This window comes from Aythya marila, assembly GCF_965140915.1.
Source record: "Aythya marila genome assembly, chromosome: 2".
NCBI lineage: Eukaryota > Metazoa > Chordata > Aves > Anseriformes > Anatidae > Aythya > Aythya marila.
Genome location: NC_139043.1, coordinates 152,826,319 through 152,847,195, shown reverse-complemented (window position 1 = coordinate 152,847,195; position 20,877 = coordinate 152,826,319). Strand labels below are relative to the sequence as shown.

At 39.3% G+C, this 20,877-nt stretch overlaps 1 protein-coding gene across 2 annotated transcripts in view; it reads left to right on the top strand.

Moving 5' to 3' along the window:
* Positions 1–20,877, top strand: part of TRAPPC9 (trafficking protein particle complex subunit 9) — a 453,151-nt gene that overhangs the window by 148,207 nt on the left and 284,067 nt on the right. For both annotated transcript variants that reach the window (XM_082754768.1, XM_082754767.1), the window contains one exon: positions 1,443–1,553. In XM_082754768.1, coding sequence (XP_082610894.1) covers positions 1,443–1,553 — 111 coding nt within the window. The remainder of the gene's footprint in view (positions 1–1,442; positions 1,554–20,877) is intronic.

The window sequence follows — 20,877 nt, the reverse complement described above, 5'->3', positions numbered from 1 at the left end:
CTTATCTGGTCCAAATTGTTGAGTTTTGATGTGTTTGCTTCAGGCACTCAGCCACCTTTGTGCATTCCTCTCTGTATGCAGTATTCACCGGGGCTTTACCCCAAAAGAGTGAAAACCCTTAAAATACGAAAAAAGCACGGCACGGTACTGTCTGCTGGCAGCGTTCGCTTGCAATTCAGTGCCTGACTGAATTCAGGGTGAGGGTGTTGGGGTTGTTCAGCCTGGAGAAGAGAAGGCCCCGGGGAGACCTTCCAGTGGCCTGCCAGTGCCTAAATGGGGCCTACAGGAGAGCTGGGGAGGGACTCTGTCAGGGGGTGTAGGGATAGGACAAGGGGGAATGGCTTTAAACTAAAAGATGATAGATATAAGGAGGAAATTCTTCACTCAGGGTGGTGAGGCCCTGGCACAGGCTGCCCAGAGAAGCTGTGGGTGCCCCATCCCTGGAGGTGCTCAAGGCCAGGCTGGATGGGGCTTTGGGCAACCTGATCTGGTGGGAGGTGTCCCTGCCCACGGCAATGGGTTGGAATTGGATGGTTTTTAAGGTCCCTTCCAACCCAAACCACTCTGTGATTCATGTGAACTCCCTCTCAAATTAAAGCTGCTGATGGCTTTTACTTCTGACATTCAATACGAGTTATTTTCCCCCACTTATTGATTCTGGTAGCAATTGCATGGGTTGTGATGATCTGTAACCTTTGTACAATGGCTTTACTACTTTATTCTGTAATTCCCAATGGCGAGTCACCTAATTCTGTTATACATGCATTTAAACTTCAAAGTCATTTATAGCTAAAGCTAAATTGTAGTGATGCTTAAGGCTACGATATTTCCCTGTTGTTAAATAGCTTCTGAGGAAGTTTTGAATTTGAGTGGTCTGATAAAGCATTATTGGGGCTGTCTGGTTGTATCTGGCATTTTACTGTCTGGTTCTGTTCCTGATTGTTTTTGTTTCATGTGAATTATATTGTAATCTTCATTCAGTGCTGCTGATTGTGTTTAGTTTCACAAGGAAGAAAAGTTTATAAATGAGAATAAAAATTTAAGAGTTTCTTTTCTGTATCTTTATTGGTATTATTTCCTAGGCTTACCAGAAACACGGTTGGTATATTCACAGAGAATGCTTCTAGGGAAATTTGGATTTGAAGGATGGTAGCTGGTGAATATAAGAATTTCTGTTAAGCCTGCCTGTGTTTGCCTTTCCTACAAAAGGGACAAAGTTGTCTCTCTTGAAATACTTGGTGTATGGGAGAGAGTGCTTCAGATGCCAAAAAAGAGTTATTTCTAGTAAAAGAGCAAGATACTCATATAGTTGGAGTAGGGTATAAAATATATATATGTGAATATATGTATATTTATATGCATCTAAATTTTTATGTATACATGCTTATTCTGATATATAAGTTGCAATATTCCTTTTTTTTTTCCCCCTCCTGTCTGAACAGCACCCGGCAGTGCCATCTCCTTCTAGACGTCTTCAATTCTACAGAGCACGAGTTGACCATCAGTGCTCGGAACAATGAAGATTTAATTCTGCATGCTGGGGAATGTCAGCGGTAAGTCTTTTCAGTATTAAAAGGGTCCTATTTGTAACAATACCATGTATTTCTACCCTCATGATGGTATTTGGGGCCTGTTTTTCCTTTGAACATTGTAGAGTTGGCAAAGAATAAAACAATTAACAAATCAACTGAAAGGTATGCAACCACGAAAAACAAATACAGAATATGTAACAGTACCAGCAATATGCTGACAAAGGGCAAAGTATGACAACTCAAAATAAGGCTGAATTTTGTCAGTGTTTATTTATCAAGGAATGGACAAAAATATCAGTAACATGCAGTTCTTTTTACTTTATCTTATTCAGAAAGAATTTGTTCTTTTCTTTGTCAAAATAGAAGTTAAATACTCACCAAAATGTGAATATTTATTTTGTATCCTGTTTCCCATCATTTCTGTAGTTGGTAAACTGCTTGGAATTTGTTGCTCCCAATTTTTGGGGTAGTCTATAACAAACATAAATAGTGCTACAAATAAGGTCACAAAATCTCCTTGAATGAACTACTTGTTTTTTCGTATAGGCTTAATAATTGAAGTTTAAATACCCTTAAATTTGTATATTGTAATGCACATAAACCTGTTCCATAAGACTTTTGAAACAGTCATTTATCAATGTGGTTTTTGTAGCTCTTTCTTGCAAGGATGGTGAGTTTAATCTTAATGCAAAATATTTTACCATTTTATTCTTGCTTAGAAGCTGCACTGAATTTTCTGTCACTTCTAAACTCATTTATTATCTATTTCTTGAATGATAAGCACAATTGTTACTATGTGTTTGTAACTGTGTATATAACTCCTGTCTTAGAGGGTTAATTTTTATTGGGATGGATCTGCTACGGTAACTTAGGTGGAACATACACTTAGCCTTAAAATTAGCAAACTCTAGCTAAGGACTTTTATTAATCATGAAAAAAAATAGGGAAAAAAAAAAAAAGTAATTTTCTCTTTTTTTTAGAGCAATGATTCAAGATTGGACGTGGTGCTTAGGGACATAGTTTAGTGGGTGACGTTGGTAGTAGGGTGATGGTTGGACCAGATGATCTTGGAGGTTTTTTCCAACCTTAATGATTCTGTGTTTCACAGGTGTTTGCTTTTGAACCAGGTGTTTTCAGTACAGATGCACAATGTTTTTCAACAAGCCCTACTCTTAAATTCTCTTTTTATCAGTTTTTCCCAGCTTCTGACATCGATTTTTTGTTAATATTTGAGTAGCATTTGAAGTGAGGCCGTTCAGACAAGTCCAGTTGTTTTTCCCCTTGCTTGTACCTTCTTGATATCTTCCTCATTCCTAATGCTTTCCCCATTCCACTTTTATTTAAATGGTAGTTTTTTCTCCAGCTCTTACTTTGGTCACTCACGGTTCCTTTTGTAATTTACCATCCCTCCATTCATCACCATCATTTTGAAATCTCCTGTCCTGACAAAGTGTAGATAGCAGGAAATTGTTTTCTTCGTTCCTGTTCTCATTGCTCGAGCCTTTCATATTTGCTGCCAACAAACCTACAAAGAAGGATAATGCTGCATCCTGCTCACTGCTCGCCTCTTTGCTTCCCCCTTTGTATGTTTAGAAAGTAAAATAACTTGGAAGCCTTTGTTGTGTTGTTTCTGCTTTCTGTATTATGGAGAGGTCACTGTAGGATGTAAGATTTGCACTCCTGTGCCTAGTGGGAAGGAATTTGCAGGGAATTCTCTTATATTTGCTATTGGAAAGTTCAGCTTTCTCGACCAGTGGAGCCTCCCAGCTGCAAAGCTGTTTCTTCAAGTAGTTGACTGCACATCGTTGATGGAGCTTTGCTGTAAATTAGAAATATTTTCAGTGTAATCAGCGGTCAAACTGAACTTGTTTATCATGGTGATGCGGCATCCAGAAATGAAACCAAAAGAATCTAGCAGGCAGCTCTGGGAGGGAATTGTATCAGGTATGTTCACAAAAAAAAGTGTTGCTGGTAGCAGTGATTTTAATTTATTGAAAACCTTAGGTATGGTAATTATTGTGTTTCTTACTTGATTATCAAACCATTAAAATGAAATTTCACGACAACCCTCATTTATGCGTAAATCACTTCATAATTTATGGTAATAGATGTTATCTCGTTATGTGCCCCAGGATATCTCATTTTGTGCAACATCCCCTGTGTTACCTTTGCATTTCCATTCTGTGCACAGTATGTCTGGCAGTCCGGAATGGCAAACATCATCAGCAGCGCGAGATTCATCAAGGTGATGCTCTGAGTTAGATGAATCCTCTCACATATCTTTGTGGTGGGACACAACGGAGGTTTGAGAGACTTTTATGTAGATGCGACTCCACAGCTGGAGGCCAGAGGTACAACACATTTAGGTGTTGGAGGTTTTGGCTGGCTTTGGCCTTGGTGTGAGGACCGTGAGTATTAAGGCTTGAACTGCAGGGGAATAGGGCTGGGCGAGGAGGTGAGAAGTGAAGAACAAACAGCACCTGGGTAAGAACAGGCTGGGAAAAAAGGGACAAAGGCTGCCAGTCACAGAGGAGCTGTAAAGGATCAGGAATGAAATCCAAAAGTTTTTGAGAGCTGTGTTTCCTTCTGAATAGGAAGTACCTCTTGAAGCTGTCAGATAGATGTATCGCTGCTACAGGCCATCATAAATGAGGGCATCCTCGTATTGGTCATTCAAGTAGCAGAGAAATATTATAGCAGCAAAGCTAATAATCAGAAATTAAGAATCGCAAGCCAGGCTTCTTTCTGGGTAGCCAATTCACGCCCTTTAGCAGGGCTGGAGGGCTAAATGAGTGAGCTTTTGGGTAAATATTCACTAAAGTTGAGCAGGACTTTTCTCAGTTTTGATAAGTGAACTTCTATACATATTGACTCAGCTATTTTTATTTTTATTTTTATTTTTACTTTTTTTTGTTAAATTCTATTGACAATCAGAAAATAAAAGATTTTTATTTCGATTCCCGTCATCATACAGTATGGTGGTTTTTGTTCATGAAAAATATGGTTATGTACAAAATTCTTTGTGTGCATACTTACTGAGCATTGGCCATTGACTACTGCTTAGTTAAATACATCGGTTAATCGAGCTGTGAAGTCTGGGAATATTTGATTAGAGCTAGTTCGCTAAATGTGGAGTTTGCAGAAGTGGCATTACTCTGGGAGCTGGTTATCAGACTGGCGTTAAATACTTGCTGTCTTTTTTAGAACTGTTTGTAATAAACGTGGCCTGAGTTATCAGTGTTTCAGTAAAGCTTTCAGTTGAATGGAAGTGTTGTATATTGCTTTTTTGGTAGAGTTACTTGGGAATGCACAGGTGCATTGAAAACTTCTGGAAATAATTTAACTTCTCCTTCCAAAGGTTAGGAGAAGTTAAAAATTCTTACCTTTTCTAACCCATCAGTAAGTTCCCTTAATAAATATATTGTCTATGTGTAAGTAAATCCTGCTTGTTATTGCTCACAGCTGCTAAGTCAATGTTTAATTTGTGCTTTTGATTGTGACAGGGCATGTTGTCTGTATGAGAGATTAATTATGTCTTCCTTATGTCGCTGTTATAGTTTGTTTTTTTAAGGACAAAGCCACTATGATTAAGGCCTTGCTGTCATCAACTTCACAGCAGTTTCCCCAGCTCTTCACATTAAAAACATGACAAGCTGGAAGTTTTTGAGGATGCTTCAAGCTGATTTTAAAAAATACCAAAGGTTGTAATAACCCAAACATAAAAAAATCACCTCCTGTTTTCAGGGTAATAGTGTTTGTTTCCTTGACAGTTGTTAAATACATAGCTCAGATGCTTAAAGTTTGCCATTTTTATTTTATTTATTTATTTATTTTATTTATTTTAACTAATAGCAAAGAAATATTACTTTGGGTAGGGAAGGGTGATGTGTCTAGCACTGCTCAGATCAATATCAAGGTCCACTTTTAATGTTAATATTTATTTCATAGCACTTATCAAAAACTGGAGACTTTACCTAAAAGATATGCAAAAATGATAGGCTGGCAAGTCATAATAATAAAGAAATAAAAAGAAATAAAGGGAATGATCAAGAGAAACTTAAATTTGGATTGCTTTGTGGTTAAAGCACTGAAGAAATCCCTTCTGTGAAAGGAACCTGCTTCTCTGGTAAGGTGTGAGGGGATGGTGAGTGATATCACACGATGACTGTGAGTCCTCCATGGGTGTGTGCTGCAAAAAAAACAACAAATGTGATCGGGGAATATGACTGGCAAATAGAAACATGGAACAGTAGTTGAGAATTACAACGTTTCTGGCCACATGAATATAAGAAAGATGAGATCACATGGTAGAAGATGTAGATAATTGGTCAAAGTGATGTAGACCTAGAATTCGGTTTGATAAGAGCAGTAAAAGTTAAAAGGGTTTAATAATGTGTTCTGTCAAGCTGGGGACAAAGACGGGCTCTCTTTTAAATGTCAAGGGAGGTGAAAAGCCAGGAAAAACTTGGCTTTGAGCTATCTATGAATAAAGCTAGAAGTGAAGAGACTTCCAAGCCTCAGACATCAGATCATCAAGCAGTTTTCCTTGCTGAGAAGTAAGAGGCAAAGGACCTGGCTTTGTCGAAGGTGTCCTCAGCTGAATGGTGAAAGACCTGCCTGCAATTGCTGCACCTTCCAACAGGAAGACCTTTTCAGGTGCTGTGTCCCTGCAATTGTCGATGAGAAAACATCAACATCTCTTTCTTAGGCTCAACATTTGAATTTAGCTTTTCTGTGTCTGTCAAAACTGCAATAACTTGGAGCACAGGTAAACCCCTCTTGCCTAGTTGTTACGGAGAGAGCTACCTTTAGGTAGTCTTTCCTTTATTTGTCTACTCCAAGGCTGTTTTCTTCCTTCAGCCCCATCTGAAAACCTCGGTGTATTGCCTTCAGCAACTGGAGGGTGCTGTGCTGGGTAGGCAGCTGTTTTGGTGGTGTGTGACTCCTCGTAAGGTCTATTTGCTATTCCCACTTTCTCAAAAGTAGGTGTAAGCGATTTGACTGCTTTTCTAAGTCAGCAGCAAACCAGCTGGATCTAGCCTGCATGGCAGTTTTTCTGACATCTTTGAACATTGACTTGACCTTAAGAGACCAAATTTGCACCGTTCCTAATATTTTGTGTACTCAGCTAGGGGAACAGGAGGTTTGTGAGTATAGGCCAAGTTTGTCTCTGACAGGATTTATTAAGTTTAATAAGATACAACATAAACATGGTTAGATAGGTTGGCCTCTATACAAAATATCACTTAGGTATTGTATGAGTTTTTTATCCTAGTTTTAGATGATCTGTAAATTACTCCAAATCTGATATTTATCTTTATTTCTGCCTTAAATCTTAACTAGAGCACTGGCTGTAGGAAACTAGGGTTCAAAAAAATCTCTCTTGAAAAAAACAATTGATTTCAGAATTCAGATTTAGATTTTTATTTATTTATTGGTAAAGGAGCTTTTTTGTAGGAGAAGCCAGGGTTCTTCCTGTCTTCGTTTCATCAATACTTGGGAAAAAACATTCATTTATTGAAGTTTGTGGATGCTGGACACTTACAGAGGGAAACAGAATTTGGTCCTTAGTAACTAGCAGTCTAAGTGAAGGCATCCAACAAAGTACATGTGTATTAAGAAAAAGAGTGAAGTGCTAGTACTTCTTCATTTATTTTTCATTTTTGTGCGAGATACGTGGGGAGAAGAGGGAAGAATGTAAGAAAATTCATAAATACTTTTTTTTGGTAGATAAGAATGGATCAAAAAGCTAAACAGGAAAAAAATACTGCTTCCTGTAAATCAAATTGTGCTTGCTCTTAATTCGCACATATTGGTGCCTATAGGTTTGTGTGGTGGTTTTAGAAAGACCATGTTTCAACACTGAGGGATGATGGAAAAAAGCGGAATTGAAGGCTGACCATTATGAGCCTTTCACTAGAAATTAGTCCCCTCATTAAATGAAAAACAGCAATATCCATGGGAAGAAATGAATCCACAGAAAAAAAATTGGGTTGTCCATTCTTGTTTTTTAGTGGATTTCCTACTTGAAGGAGAAGGGTCAGTAGTGCTAACAAACATATTTTTTCTACCAAAGTTTGTCACTAATTCTGTGAGACGGAAAGTTAATCAAAATTTCTGTTTTGTCCTGAACCTACTTAGTAGTGAGCACAACTGAGATAGGTCCTTATTGTCTCTCACCCTATAGTTCCGTGTTGTCACACATCAAATTTTAATGCACTATTACAGTGAAGTCCAAGTTAGAAACCTAGGTGTGAAGGAAATGATGATAGACAACCATTAAGTAAAAAGAGACTCCGTCTGGACGAGCCCTGCTGGGTAGGGAGGTATTTATCTGCAGCTCTACTCGTGTAGTTGCCACAACCCCAAATCCCCCAAATCCTCTCAGACTTCCCTTATGGAGCACACTCAAGGTAGGCTGCAAATGTTGCTGTTGAAGAGATTATTTCTTGATTCCTTCCAACCTAGTTGAACGCAACGCTACCTAAGCTATGATGGGCAAAGGAAACTGCCTGGATCAGAGCAGGTTTGTAAAAAAAAAAAAAAAAAAAAAACAAAACAAAACAGTATTTCTTGTATGCTATTGGGCTGCAGATGTGGATCTTTGGGGCCGACTTCCAGGCTAGCTGTGCTTTGAATGAAGGTTTGAACCTTACGGCCTCCATTGGTCCCTTCCAACCTAAAATATTCTTTGATTTGCAAATCTAGCTGCTCACTGGAAACTTGCTTATTCTTCCCAAAGCCAACAGAATTGTGTTGTTCTCGCCAGGCAAGTGCCCATATAACTTGGTTCCTCTATCACTTTCTCTTGTCCTCTAAAACTTTGTCTTACCAACATTTGGCCTATTCTGTCATTATTATTATTGCTTCCAGACGATTAATCCCTTTCCTTACCCTTTCTTCCCTTATTTTTCATCTGGAACAGAAGGCATAGTGCCAGTTTACGTTTAAAGCTCTTGGCCTCCAGACCCATATTACTTTAAGTAGTCTGTTATTGAAAGTAGCGTGCATTTACATGGTCCTTCTTTGTATATTTGATTACTTCTTATTTTATTTAGAGACTTGTAAATACAGAGGGAAGGGTATCTTGCTGTAGAACCTTTATAGGCTGTAGGTTCAAACTGAAGGGAACTGAATAGTTTTTGTCCATTTCCTAATTAACCATCACCTCTGTTTTTAGGGGAAAAAAACTACCAACACATTTCAGGACATTTTTCTTCTTTCTGCCAGTGGTAGAGTGAGCATTTGGGTGCAGGTACAGCTCTAGGTCACACCTAGCTCTAGGTCACACCGGTATCTCTAGTTAAATAGATGAATTCAGCCTATAGCACTGCCTGTATTTAGGAGCACTTGCTGTGTTTTGCGGCGGTGGTGACATGGTGACTGCGTTAATGGGATGAAAGAAGATTGTCTTGAATGGCTGCCAGTTAGGCTGGTTTAACAGCCAAAGGATTTATTAAAGTTGCACTTCAGCGTTGCACTGATTTGGCTTTCTGCCTGCTCTCTGATCTTCTGCAAAAGATCACGATGGTGCGGCATCGGCTTCCTGAAGTTGGAAATGAAAATACCCGATTCCTATTAATTTATTTTAGATGATCAAAAGTGTAATTAAAATAGCTGTTTTATGAGTCTTTCCTTCAAAGAGAAAAGTCAATCAGAATTAGTGCCTCGGTAGTTTGAATTTATTCTTCAGTCTTGACATCCATTTCCTTCTTCCTTCATTAGCTGGAGCCACAAGCTAAAACAACAACAATCTGAAGAAGTCTGAAAGATGCTGTGTAAATGCTCTGGTGTATAAAGCCTATTTTTTCTTTATGATGTTTCCATTTTGCTGTCATAGAGGTGTTTTCAGAACTTTGAAACTGAGTCTTTATTTTCTTTTTAAAATCCTTTTAATGCAATTTTTACCCTTCAGAAAGTTAGACCAGTCCTTCCTCACCCCACTGAAAAATACCCAGTGCTTTAGGAAAGATGGCCAAAATAAGAACACGCAAGACAAAGTAGCTGTCATGTTGTATCACGATATTTGCTTATGCCGATACCTCCGCAAGTGAATTTGATTAAATAACAGTAACAAAACCTGATTTCTTGGCTGAGAGTTTCAAATGCATTCATTTTAGGTACCGTCAGCTCCAGTATTAATCTGTCTGCACGATTGCCGTCCCTGGCAGTCACTGGAGAAGCAACGTGAAACCTTGGCAGGCAGCGGCATGGTGCGAAGCCCAATATCTTCCCTTATTTTTGTCCATTTAGTCTCTCCCCTCCAGCCACCCTTTCGGTGGCTGGGTCTTCCCAAGGGAGACGTCCCTCTTGGTGGCTCGGTACGCTGTTAAGTCAACAACGTGGCCTTCAAAGCGCATTTGCTAAGTTTTGGAAAATGCCTACTGCTTCTAATTTGATTCCTTACAGTTGGAAAGAGCAGTAAAAATAAAGAATTCCGCTCTAGCTTTGGATTTTTAAAGAATAATAGTCAGTTCTCGAATGAAATCTCTGGAGTGGTTTGTCTGTCCCTCAGAAGGAGCGTTACTGAAGGTAGAGTAACCCTAAATCAGAATCCCATGGTGCTGTCATCTCTGTCCAGTGCTGTAGGTGCGTTTGAAGCCTCCATATCTGCACGTTTAAAATTACTCCTTGTCTTATACAGTGCTTTCGGGCTATGAAAGATGCCAACATTTTGGAAACACTCCAGGTTTGACATGTTGAGTCGTGAGTACGTACCCTCGGGGAACTTGTAAAGAAGGTTAATTACAGGTTTCTTCCCATTTTTTTTTTTTTTCTGTGTACATCTGCAGTGGATAAGTGCTGAATTAGAAAAGAGTAAACATGTTTTTAAGCAAGGAAGTTTTAGCTCATAAATCCATTTAAGTTCTATTAAGGCATTAACAAGCTTGTGGGTAAGGCTGACCTAATTAATGTACCTGTTGGCATGTGACAACGTTCCTCACCAAAGGCTGATAGAGAATCGGAGCTGCTGTGGGGTAAGAAATGAGAGTTATTACTTGGTTAAGAGAAAGGTGACAGAGGAGTGAATAATCATTTTGTTAATTGTAGAAGTAAAGCCATCATTGGAGTCCTTTTGGGATCCATGCTGGGCCCTGTGCTGCTCGGCCTTCCTGGAAACTGAGTGGGAAAAGGAGCGAGCAGGGGGCTAGGAAGTGCCCTGTGAGTAAATCGGGGGCTGTAGAGTGGGAAGCCAGCTGCAAGGAATTACAGAAGGACAAGGTGATCAAATAGCAGACGAAACTCAGAGGTAATAAAATCCAAAGCAATGAACAGGGTGGAAGAAGAATCCAACCTTTAAATAGTGAATAGCTTCAAACAGCCCAGATGAGCTCTGGGCTGTCTTTTACCTCTCAGGAACGGGATGTGGATTTTAATACGTACACCTAAAAAACCTCTGCTCAGCATTCAATAGGAGTCGAATGCAAACCAACCATCCTTTTAAATAGACATTATAAATACACATCAGCACGTGGTAGGATGTTTTCACTTCTCTGGGAAATTATTTCCCCTTGAAATTATACTTTTTAAATCCAGAATGAATTGTGTTGCACATTAATATTCTGTCACCATTTGGAATAGAAATTTTTCATGGGGGGTTGACAAACAGTGAAATGTACTGTTTTTTTTTTTTTTTGTTTGTTTGTTTCCTTTCTTTTAGTTTATAATCCTGCCAGTTTTAAGAAGCATTATCACATTGTCATATTAAAGTATAAAAGCAGCTTCGTTTCATACTTTGGAAAGATTAAACTTTCTAAAAATCGTAATTCTTTCTGAAAATTGAATTTTACTCTAGGCCAGTTGTTCTTAATTTGAAAAGAAACATGGGTGAAAGCATTCATTGCATCTGTAATTTGACCTTGTTTTCTACACATTCTGCAATATTGTACTGTATTCTGAGACTATATGGTGATGATTGTCTTTTTGAATTTGTTTTCCTTGTTACGTTAATCCTCTAACATGCTTCTGAGATTTAGAAATACAAACCTTTAATATACCTAAGTGTTGGGTTTATAAAATAGGAATGTCCAGTCAAAGAGTTTCAACTAACTCTTCATGCTTTTGTTTACCTCTTTTTATAGTCTTTTCTTTATTCTAACGTTTAATACCTCTTTCTGTTCTACTGATACCTCTGCTACTGGCATCTTAATAATTGCTGTTTAATTCTGTTAATAATTAGTTAATAATTTAATAGTGGGTGGAAATTACACAGTCCCATGCTTATCTGAGGTTGCTGAGTATATCCACGTGGATTAACCTGGTCGTTTCTTGGGTTGGGACCTTCATCATCCACCCAGCAGAGGAGCACATCGGAGAAAGCTCACTGAAGTTAATGTAACAAGTTCTTTGCCAGATAGCATGGTAGGAAGAGCATAGAGAATTGTTGATGCTATTAGACTTGAGAAAAAAATAAATAAAAAATAAATAAATATATTAAAAAAAATAAAGAAAAAATAAAGCAAGCTGGCACACATCAGAAATGTAAGAGGAAAAGCAGTGGACAGGCAGGAACAGCAACCTTTAACGTTTTTTGAATCTGTTGAAAGTATTACAAGTCACGTGACAAAGCTAAAAATTGCAGTTTGGATAAATTCAGGTATGTCTTGAAACTAGCTACACCCAGTACAACAGCATAGAGTTTGACCAGTGGTTTAGTTTGGCTGCATGCCACAATTAAAATACAATTAAAATAATTTTTCCTCTGTGTAAGTCTTCAGGAGCTAATTTAGTTTTGGAAAGAATCTACCAAGTCATCGTTTGTAACAAGAATTTTTTTCTCTCTAAATTGTTTCAACTTACAGCTTACCAGGTCATCTGTATTTTTTTTTTTCTGAAATGTTCATTCTTTATCTATTTTTTTTGCAGTTCCAATTGCAATGTAACTCCACAGAGCACATGGCAGAATAATAATTCTGCTAATAGTTGCTGTGAAGCACGTGTTATAAAATCCTGGCCATGGATGCATCTCAGCTAAAATCTTTCCCTTTGATTAATGAGGCCCCAGCATCTCAGCTGATCGCCAAAGTTTCCTTCCAGGTTTACCTCTGTTGTCAGCCTTATCTTTTATATCAAAAAGGTGTTAATGAGTTGTACATCTCCCAGTGTGCTGGCAGAGCTTTAGCAGCTTCAAGGAGGTCTAACACCTGCTAATGCCAGTGCAAAAGCTTGGCAGGGCCACATTTAACCTACTTGAATCCCCAACTGCCTTTGATCTGTTGTACTGTGTTCTTGAGTGCTTAATTTTAGGAGATTTATTACTTAAAAGTTTTAGTATTAAACTCAAAATGTTTAAAATGAAAGCTGCCTGTTTGGGATTGATAAATGATCAAGTACAGTTTGATGATGATAATTATGATGATAATGATAATTCACAGCGCTTTCTGAGCTCTTAAAGTCTTTGTTATAGGATTCTTCAGGTTGGGGTGAATGAAACCAAGACTGATCAAGGAGAAACTTCAAATGGTGTAGAGAACAAGGTTTCTGGGAACATACCTGCATTAAGAGTGGGGGTAAGAGCAGTGAAGGACAGTTCATATAAACCAGCTGTATCCCTGTGATCCTGGCGTGGTTGAAACACCTCTTTCACCTGGCCCAGGTTTTGAGAATGGCAGTATATTAGAACAAGCCTTTCCATCCCGTCCTGTAGTTCGTGATGCTAAATCAAGGAGCTGTGGCTGCACACATTTGGTTATTTCTCACGATCCTGAGAAATGCACTATTATGATGATTTGCCATGTTTTAAGGCCCTGATATGAACTGTATTACTCTGTGGGTGTTATAGTGCCATGTTAATGGAGGCTTGTCATTAAAAAGGGAGTATGTGGTGGCAGTGGCAGTCCACGTTTGTGATGGTTTTTCATACATACCAAAAGTGGAAGTGGACTTTGTGTATAAAATAGAGAAACCTCTGGTTTTAAAGCTGTTCACACCGAATCCTTGTTTGTGTGCATTTGGGGAAAATATCAAAGCTACATCTGAAATAATTTCCAACTATATTCTGTAAAAATAACAGATGAACACTGTTATCAAAACAGGCAGTTCTTAATGAATGTATATCTTAATTTCACAATGTCTGTCTCTTGCAGACCATGAAACTATATTTTTTTAACTGTAAGGCCTGTGACTGTATCTTTGGGGTACCTGGGCGAAGCGTTTTACGTCTTGCAGCTTTGTGCACGTTGGGAGCGAAGTTAATTTTGCCAAAAGTAGGCAAAATGTGGGTTACGGCCGCAAACACGATCTGTTCAGTTTGAATAAAGCTTACATCGAGGTCTGAACAGTTCAGTGACTGGAGGAGTGACAAGAGAATACAAAATTAGAAAATTACACATAATAAAGCTACTTGAGTAGTAGTTTATTTTCCTGCTGCTCTTTGAAGAAAAGGGGGCAGGGAGGAAAACAGGATCTTTAAATAGCCTGCCAGGCTGCTGCTGCATCTCGTTCCTTGTGTGACAGATACTGCATTTCTCATTAACGGTACCTTGCAAGTGCCTCTGGTTGCCATAGGAACTATCTCTGAGCCCTATACATTAAATTTATCCTGACAAAGGTTATTGTGGCACTTCTTACTAATTGGCTTTTTTTTTTTTCCTGCTATTTTTAACTTGTCGCCTCCCCGTGTGTTTCAGTTACACATCCTAAACGGAGTGAATGGGCAGAGGGGCTGCAGGTGAGGAAACGCTGGGCAGGGCAGGGCTAATTGGCAGCCAAACTCTGGGTTTTTGTCTTCAGTGCTTGGTCAGAGAACTCTAAATCACAACTTGCAGTGGGAAATCAAACGTTATCTGTTTTGTCCTTCAAACATTTTGATGTAAAATAATTTAGGTGCTCTTGAAACATAGTTTTAGTTCACGCAGGCTGCTAATACTGTTTATCACCAAATATTAGTCATGTTGTTTATTACCAGCTATTACTACCAGCAGAAATACCAGGAAGTAAGCCATATCCTGAGGAGCTGAAAAGCTAATTTAAAGTAAGACTCCAATAAACAGAAGATAGCCCAATGAGTGGAATGAGCCTTGTGCTATTTTGGCACCTGGGACAGGTCCTGTATTAGTACGAACGCAGTTACCTGGCGTATGCTGGTACAGCAGGTTGAATTAAAAGTTATACATAGACTGATGATATCATTGTTTAATTTCCTGTACGTGTTTTAGGAGACTGCTGCTACAACATTTCCAATGGATAAGCACTCTCAAATTTAATTGTGTGATTGACTTCAATTACATTTTCCAGGCTCGGCATTGAGGCAGCAAAGCAGTGACTTGATGAGCAGTCCCACAGTATGCATTTAACGGGTACGGAGCATCAGAGAAGAGAAGCTGTAGTTAAAATAGGGGGGCTGTCAAGCACTGTGACTTTTTACAGTGTGGAAAGAATAGTCCGATTCTGCTGCTCAGCAAGAAATGTGATTACAGCTGTGATAAGACACAAAAACGTGGCCATAAAGAAGACAACATGACAGGAGTCGAACACACCGTGCCATTAGAGGAAGGGAAGGGAGGGGCAGAGGAATCCAAACCTTGCAGTAAGGTGAAGGAGACGGATGCACATTCAGCCCATTTCTACACTCAACCAATTTCTGGGGCAGAGTTCACCCAGAGGTGCAGGCAGCAGTCATTTCACTGCCTGCTTTCTTTCTGGCCGTATGAGAAAGTAAAAGGTGCTTAAAGCTGCCCAGCCTTTAAACACTGAACTTCCTGGTGTTTCAGTACTGATTGTAGACCAGAATTTAAGGTTAGGGCACAGCAAACTTAAAAAGAGAAATGTGGAAGTTAGAAATGTTTGTTTATAGTTGATTCCTGCTGAAACATGAAGAGTAGTGCATTTAATTGCCTCAAAGCCCAGAAATATGTCTGGTTTTTAGAAACTTTAGAACTTTTTAGAAAGTTTTCTTTCCATGCTTTGTCAGAATGAATTTACAAGGACTGTAAATTCATCTCTGGGAATGGGAATTTGCTACAAGAGCTAGTAAAGTCCCCATGGAAATCTGAAGGAAATGAAAGGGCATTTGGGAATTATATACCTCATCAAGGGCTATGCAGGGGTATGTTTCAGTCAGTATTGGTTTTTGTGATGTATAACTTTGACCAGAAGCTTCTTGTTCCATATAAAAGCAAAATGGAAAGCTTTAGAAGACTGGCATAGACTTTTATTTTTTTATTTTATTTTATTTTTTTTTTTTTAGTTTTCCTCCTTCAGCTTGAACGAGAAGATGGAAAGCAAACCTCATTCTCCTCCATATTTGGTGCTACAGTTCCTCACACTGTTGAACTTTCTAGATTTTCCTTTGTTCTTTGCTGGGTATGAGGGAACAGACCTCAGAACTGATACTTGCTCGCTTTCGGAAATTTCAGTCACTCAATGTAACAGGTACTGAACTGGAGTAACGAAGTCTGTCTCGCATGTTTTTTTTTTTAAATCCATATGCTAAAGTACGTTACAAAAGAGGTGTGTGTTGTGATTTGGGGCCTGAGAGACTGAGTAGTAAGCGTTTCTCTGGCTGTCACTCCGCAGGAAAGTGCCAAGAGCTGAAACACAATCTGCCTCTCCGGGTTTGCCGTAGCCGTCGCTTTTCAGTGCTGAAGTGCCCTGGCAGCAGATGAGCATCTGATACGTCCCTTTTTATCAGATACGTAACTTTTTATATGAAATACGTCAGCAATGGTGGGCTGTAATGTAAATTATGATTTACAGTCACGTAGAAAATTACAGCAGTGGTAGAGACATTTTTTTTCCCCCTGTCCCGTGGTCAGCCCTGAAAATGCCAGAGCCCTGCTGGAAATCTAAAATTAAATACGGAGGGAAGAAAACAGCGTTCAAATGCTGTTATAATGTCTCAAGATTCTGAGGCATTTAAACCTAAATTTTATGTAGCAAATTACATTCATTTGCTGCGTAATTGAATTTCTAGCTGAACACCTACTGAAGAGTTTTTCTTCCCGTGTTGACTTCTCTATTGTGTTGACCATTAACCATAATTGTTGTTCCATCTCTTCTCGGGTCTACCCAGCAATTTTATATCTTTGTGTTGTTTATAAATTCATTGACAATGGGCTGTCTTTTTCCTAAGCGTGTGTTCTCCCTGACACAAAATGATTCTCATCAGTAATTAAGACTTATACTAGCTGCTGCAGGAATTACAAAAGATTAAGGAATAATACAGAATTATGCAATAAGAAGAAAAATACTAATTTAAGTTGCAGCAGTGCATGTATTCTCAGATCTTTCACTTCGGCATAGCAAATATATCTAATACAGCACAGATTTTTCGTTATTCCAGGGGGGACTATAAAATATATTTCTGATTCTGTGGTAGAATATTTTATTGAATTTTGAATCATAGAATCACAGAATGGTTTGGGTAGGAAGGGACCTTAAAAATCATCTATTTCCAACCCCCTGCCATGGGCAGGGACACCTCCCACCAGCCCAGGTTGCCCAAAGCCCCATCCAGCCTGGCCTTGAGCACCTCCAGGGATGGGGCATACCCAGCTTCTCTTTTTCTTCTTCATAAAATACTCTTTCATCCTAAGATCACAGTCAGTGACTCGTGGAATTCTACAGAAAAGAAGGAAATGAGAGAAACAAAAAATTATCTGTAGTAGTAGTCTAGAATCTGGACTGGTTCCAGGTAAGTGACTCAATTTTGGAAGTACTGCTCTTTTCTTGACCAAGGAGATGCTGGAGTACCTTAACCAGTGTACATACAAAACAGTCTTGGAGTTGGATGTAGGGGGAGAGATGTTTAGCAAAATTTCTTTGTGGTACCACAACAGAAGACCTGTGCTAGAGTGGAAACCTCATGAGACTACTTTTCACTAGAACATGGACCAAACTTTTGACAAGCTGAGGTGCTGAAGGTGGTGAAGAAAAGTCTAAGGTAACAGCGAGTTTCAGTGGAGGTTACTCATTTACCTGATTTTTAAAGGATTTTAAGTTCTAAAGAATTTAATTAAGTGTACTTATTTTTTTTCAAAATCTGCCTTGCACAGTGTATTAAGTCTAAGTTCCAGATAACTAAGTGGACTTAGAAGCTGAGTGGATTACTCATGCAGTTAACACATTTCTCTGCCTTCTTGCCATCTGAATCCAATTTATGAGTGATTCACCATAAGAGGTTTGTGACAGCTCATGGAGGGTAATGGTCCAATAAAATCTGCCACCAAAAATAATTTGTTTGAAGTGACGTTAAATTTTATCTTCATGCATTAAAATATAAATCACAATCTCATGGCAGCTTGAGCCCTTCATTTTTTTTTTTTTTTCTTTGTATTATTAGTGACAATAGAAATGGCTCAAATAACCAGGAAATTCATTTCAGACCATTTTGGTTGGGATGCAATTGCTCCATCAAAAATTGTAATGAAATACGTGTTCATGGAATCACAGGATCCTTTAGGTTGTGAGGGATCTCTTGAAGGGATCTCCAACCCTCCTGGAGTCCAACCCTGTTCCAGGAAGGCCACCAAGTGCCTCAAACAAGTGCCCAGGATCGTGTCGAGTTGGCTTTTGAATATCTTTGAGGATGGAGATTGTATGACCTCCCTGGTTAACCTGTCCCAGTGCTTGGCCATCCTCAAAATGGGAGATGAAAAAAAAGAAAAAAAAGATGTTTTCTCATGTTCAGATGGAATTTCATGTTTTTTAATGTGTCCAGTGCCTCGTCCTGTTACTGGGCACTAGTTGGAGGAGTCTGCCTTCCTCATCTTTCTGTTTTATCATGTATTTATCCATGTTCATGAGATCCTACCTGAGCCTTCTCTTCTCCAGGCAGAAATTTCAGCTCCCTCAGCCTTTCTTTCATCCGAATGATGCTTCAGTCCCTTAAAAATCCAGCTCTATGCTGGACTTACTCCAGTAAGTTTGTATCTTTCTTGTACTGGGGAGCCCAGCAGCAGACCCAGTGCTGCAGATCCTTCTCAGCAGTGTTGAGTAGAGGGGAAGGATCACATCCTTCGACCAGGAGTTTGCACGGAGTTTGGGCTCATTTTCTATACAATTTTGTTAGGCCACTGGGGAGACAGCTCCCGTGACATACTGTGTGCTGTGGCCTCTCCAAAGCACCTAAGTGGTGGCGAGGCAATTCCCAAATCTGGGCACCTCCAAAACGCTTTACAAGAACCAAGACTCAAGACTTAAATTAGATCTGATTATTTTACTAAGAATTACCTAAATCCTGTAAAAGATAAGTAATTTTTTGTGCTGTGAAGCAACACACGTGATTTTAACACTATGATTTTCTTTTTATCATCAGAATCTGGAATCTACGGGTTATAGTGAGGATTAATGCTCTGCCTGACCTTGTCAAGCTCTCTTTTTAAATTTGCAATTTGCTTTTACATTGAAATGTGGTTGCTGCATTTTTTTTTTCCTGTTTTGTCACTACTAAGTTTTGAATTCACCAGTAAGTTGTGAAACACAAGTCTCAAAAACTGATTTAATTCTTAAAAGTCCTGTCAAAGTCCTGGATGCTGGAGTGGGATGGTTCCTTGCACAACACCAGGCAAGCAGCTGATGAGTGAGATGTGTGAGATTCTGAAATCCTCCCTTAACTGGCCATGGTCTGGGAAATATTGGTAGATTTTTTTTTTTTCCTTCAGAAAGTAGAAGAGTATTTCCAGTTTTATATTCAATTTCTTTAAGCTGTTCTCCTTCATCACTTTTAAAGATGGCTTTGCTGGCTGTGCTGATGGGATATGAAATCCAGCCACTCTTCCTGCCCTGATCAAGAAAATTGGGATTTCCTTTGCTTTTATCACGGCATTCATCTTAGTCATGGGTCTTCTTCACGCTAGCAAAGACACTGTACTGTTTTGGATCATCTAATGGGAAATTTTCATTGTGGTCAGGTTTTCTCAAAATTTGTATTGGCAGCTCGTGCAATTCTCCTTAATCCATTCTGTTCAGATCTGACCTGTCAGAGATTTGTACCTCACTGATTTGCAGATAATATGTGTATCATGGGAAGTATGCTGGAAAATCACAGAATCACAGAATGGTTTGGGTAGGAAGGGACCTTAAAAACCATCTAATTCCAACCCCTGCCATGGGCAGGGACACCTCCCACCAGCCCAGGTTGCCCAAAACCCCATCCAGCCTGGCCTTGAGCACCTCCAGGGATGGGGCATCCCCAGCTTCTCTGGGCAGCCTGTGCCAGGGCCTCACCACCCTCTGAGTGAAGAATCTCTTCCTTATATCTAATCTAAACCTACCACTTTTTAGTTTAAAGCCATTCCCCCTTGTCCTATCGCTGCACCCCCTGACAAAGAGTCCCTCCCCAGCTCTCCTGTAGGCCCCCTTTAGGCACTGGCAGGCTGCTGTAAGGTCTCCCTGGGGCCTTCTCTTCTCCAGGCTGAACAACCCCAACCCCCTCAGCCTGTCCTGAAAAAATCAGAAGTTAGTTGTTCAGCTCAGATTTTTTTTTTTAATGCTATACGGTAATCAGAAACTAATTAGAGGTTCGTAACCGAGAGCTTAATTTATTAAGTGTGGATACATTTGTAATTTTCAGATAGTGGCTACGTTTGCGATTGATGTATGATCTGTGAGATTAAAAGTTATTAGGGTTTAAACTCTTTAAAGTCTAAGAGAATTCCCTCCCTCAGTACCATTAAAATTTGGTTTGGATTTAAATTGGTTTGTACCCTCTTCGCAGGAAAAATATTTTGCTTGGTTTTGCTGAAGAAAAATTACAAATAGCTTGAGTCCATCTGCTCATGCATTAAGGCTGAATAGATGCTGATCAAGAGTAGAATACATGGATCTAAAAGAAGTTAATAGGGTTTCAAAAATGCCTTGTTTCCTAGAAGGTGTTTGTGTTGCTTCCAAATTACAGCTAAGCCCGAAGGTCTGGATACTAGAGGAAATGCGAGCATTGGAGGTATATTTCCCTTTAGTGGTGGTAAAATAATACTTAAACATTACACAGTACCAGAGTGATCAGTTCTGCATACCCATTCTGAAGCAGAGGCACCTGTGCAACTAATTTGCTTTATTTCAGCCCTACATACGGTCTGAAAATGAGTCCATCCATGTTCTAGATCATAGGCAATGGCAAGAGTTTCCCAGTTGTATGTAGCTGATCTGTGTATATCAGTATATAAAGGGGTTGGTTGGCTGATTTTCCAACAGGAGGCAACCCTGCTTTTCTTCCACATCTATCAAGATAAGGATCCTGATAATTGATGTTTTCCAGATGTGACTTCCTGACAACCTCAGCACATTTCAGTCATGTGTGGCATTGTGTGAGGGTCTCTGAGTAGGTGACACATTTGATTTTCTTGGAAGATTGAACTCTATACATCACAAGTTCATCACAGGAGTATGTGTGTATAGGTTTTAC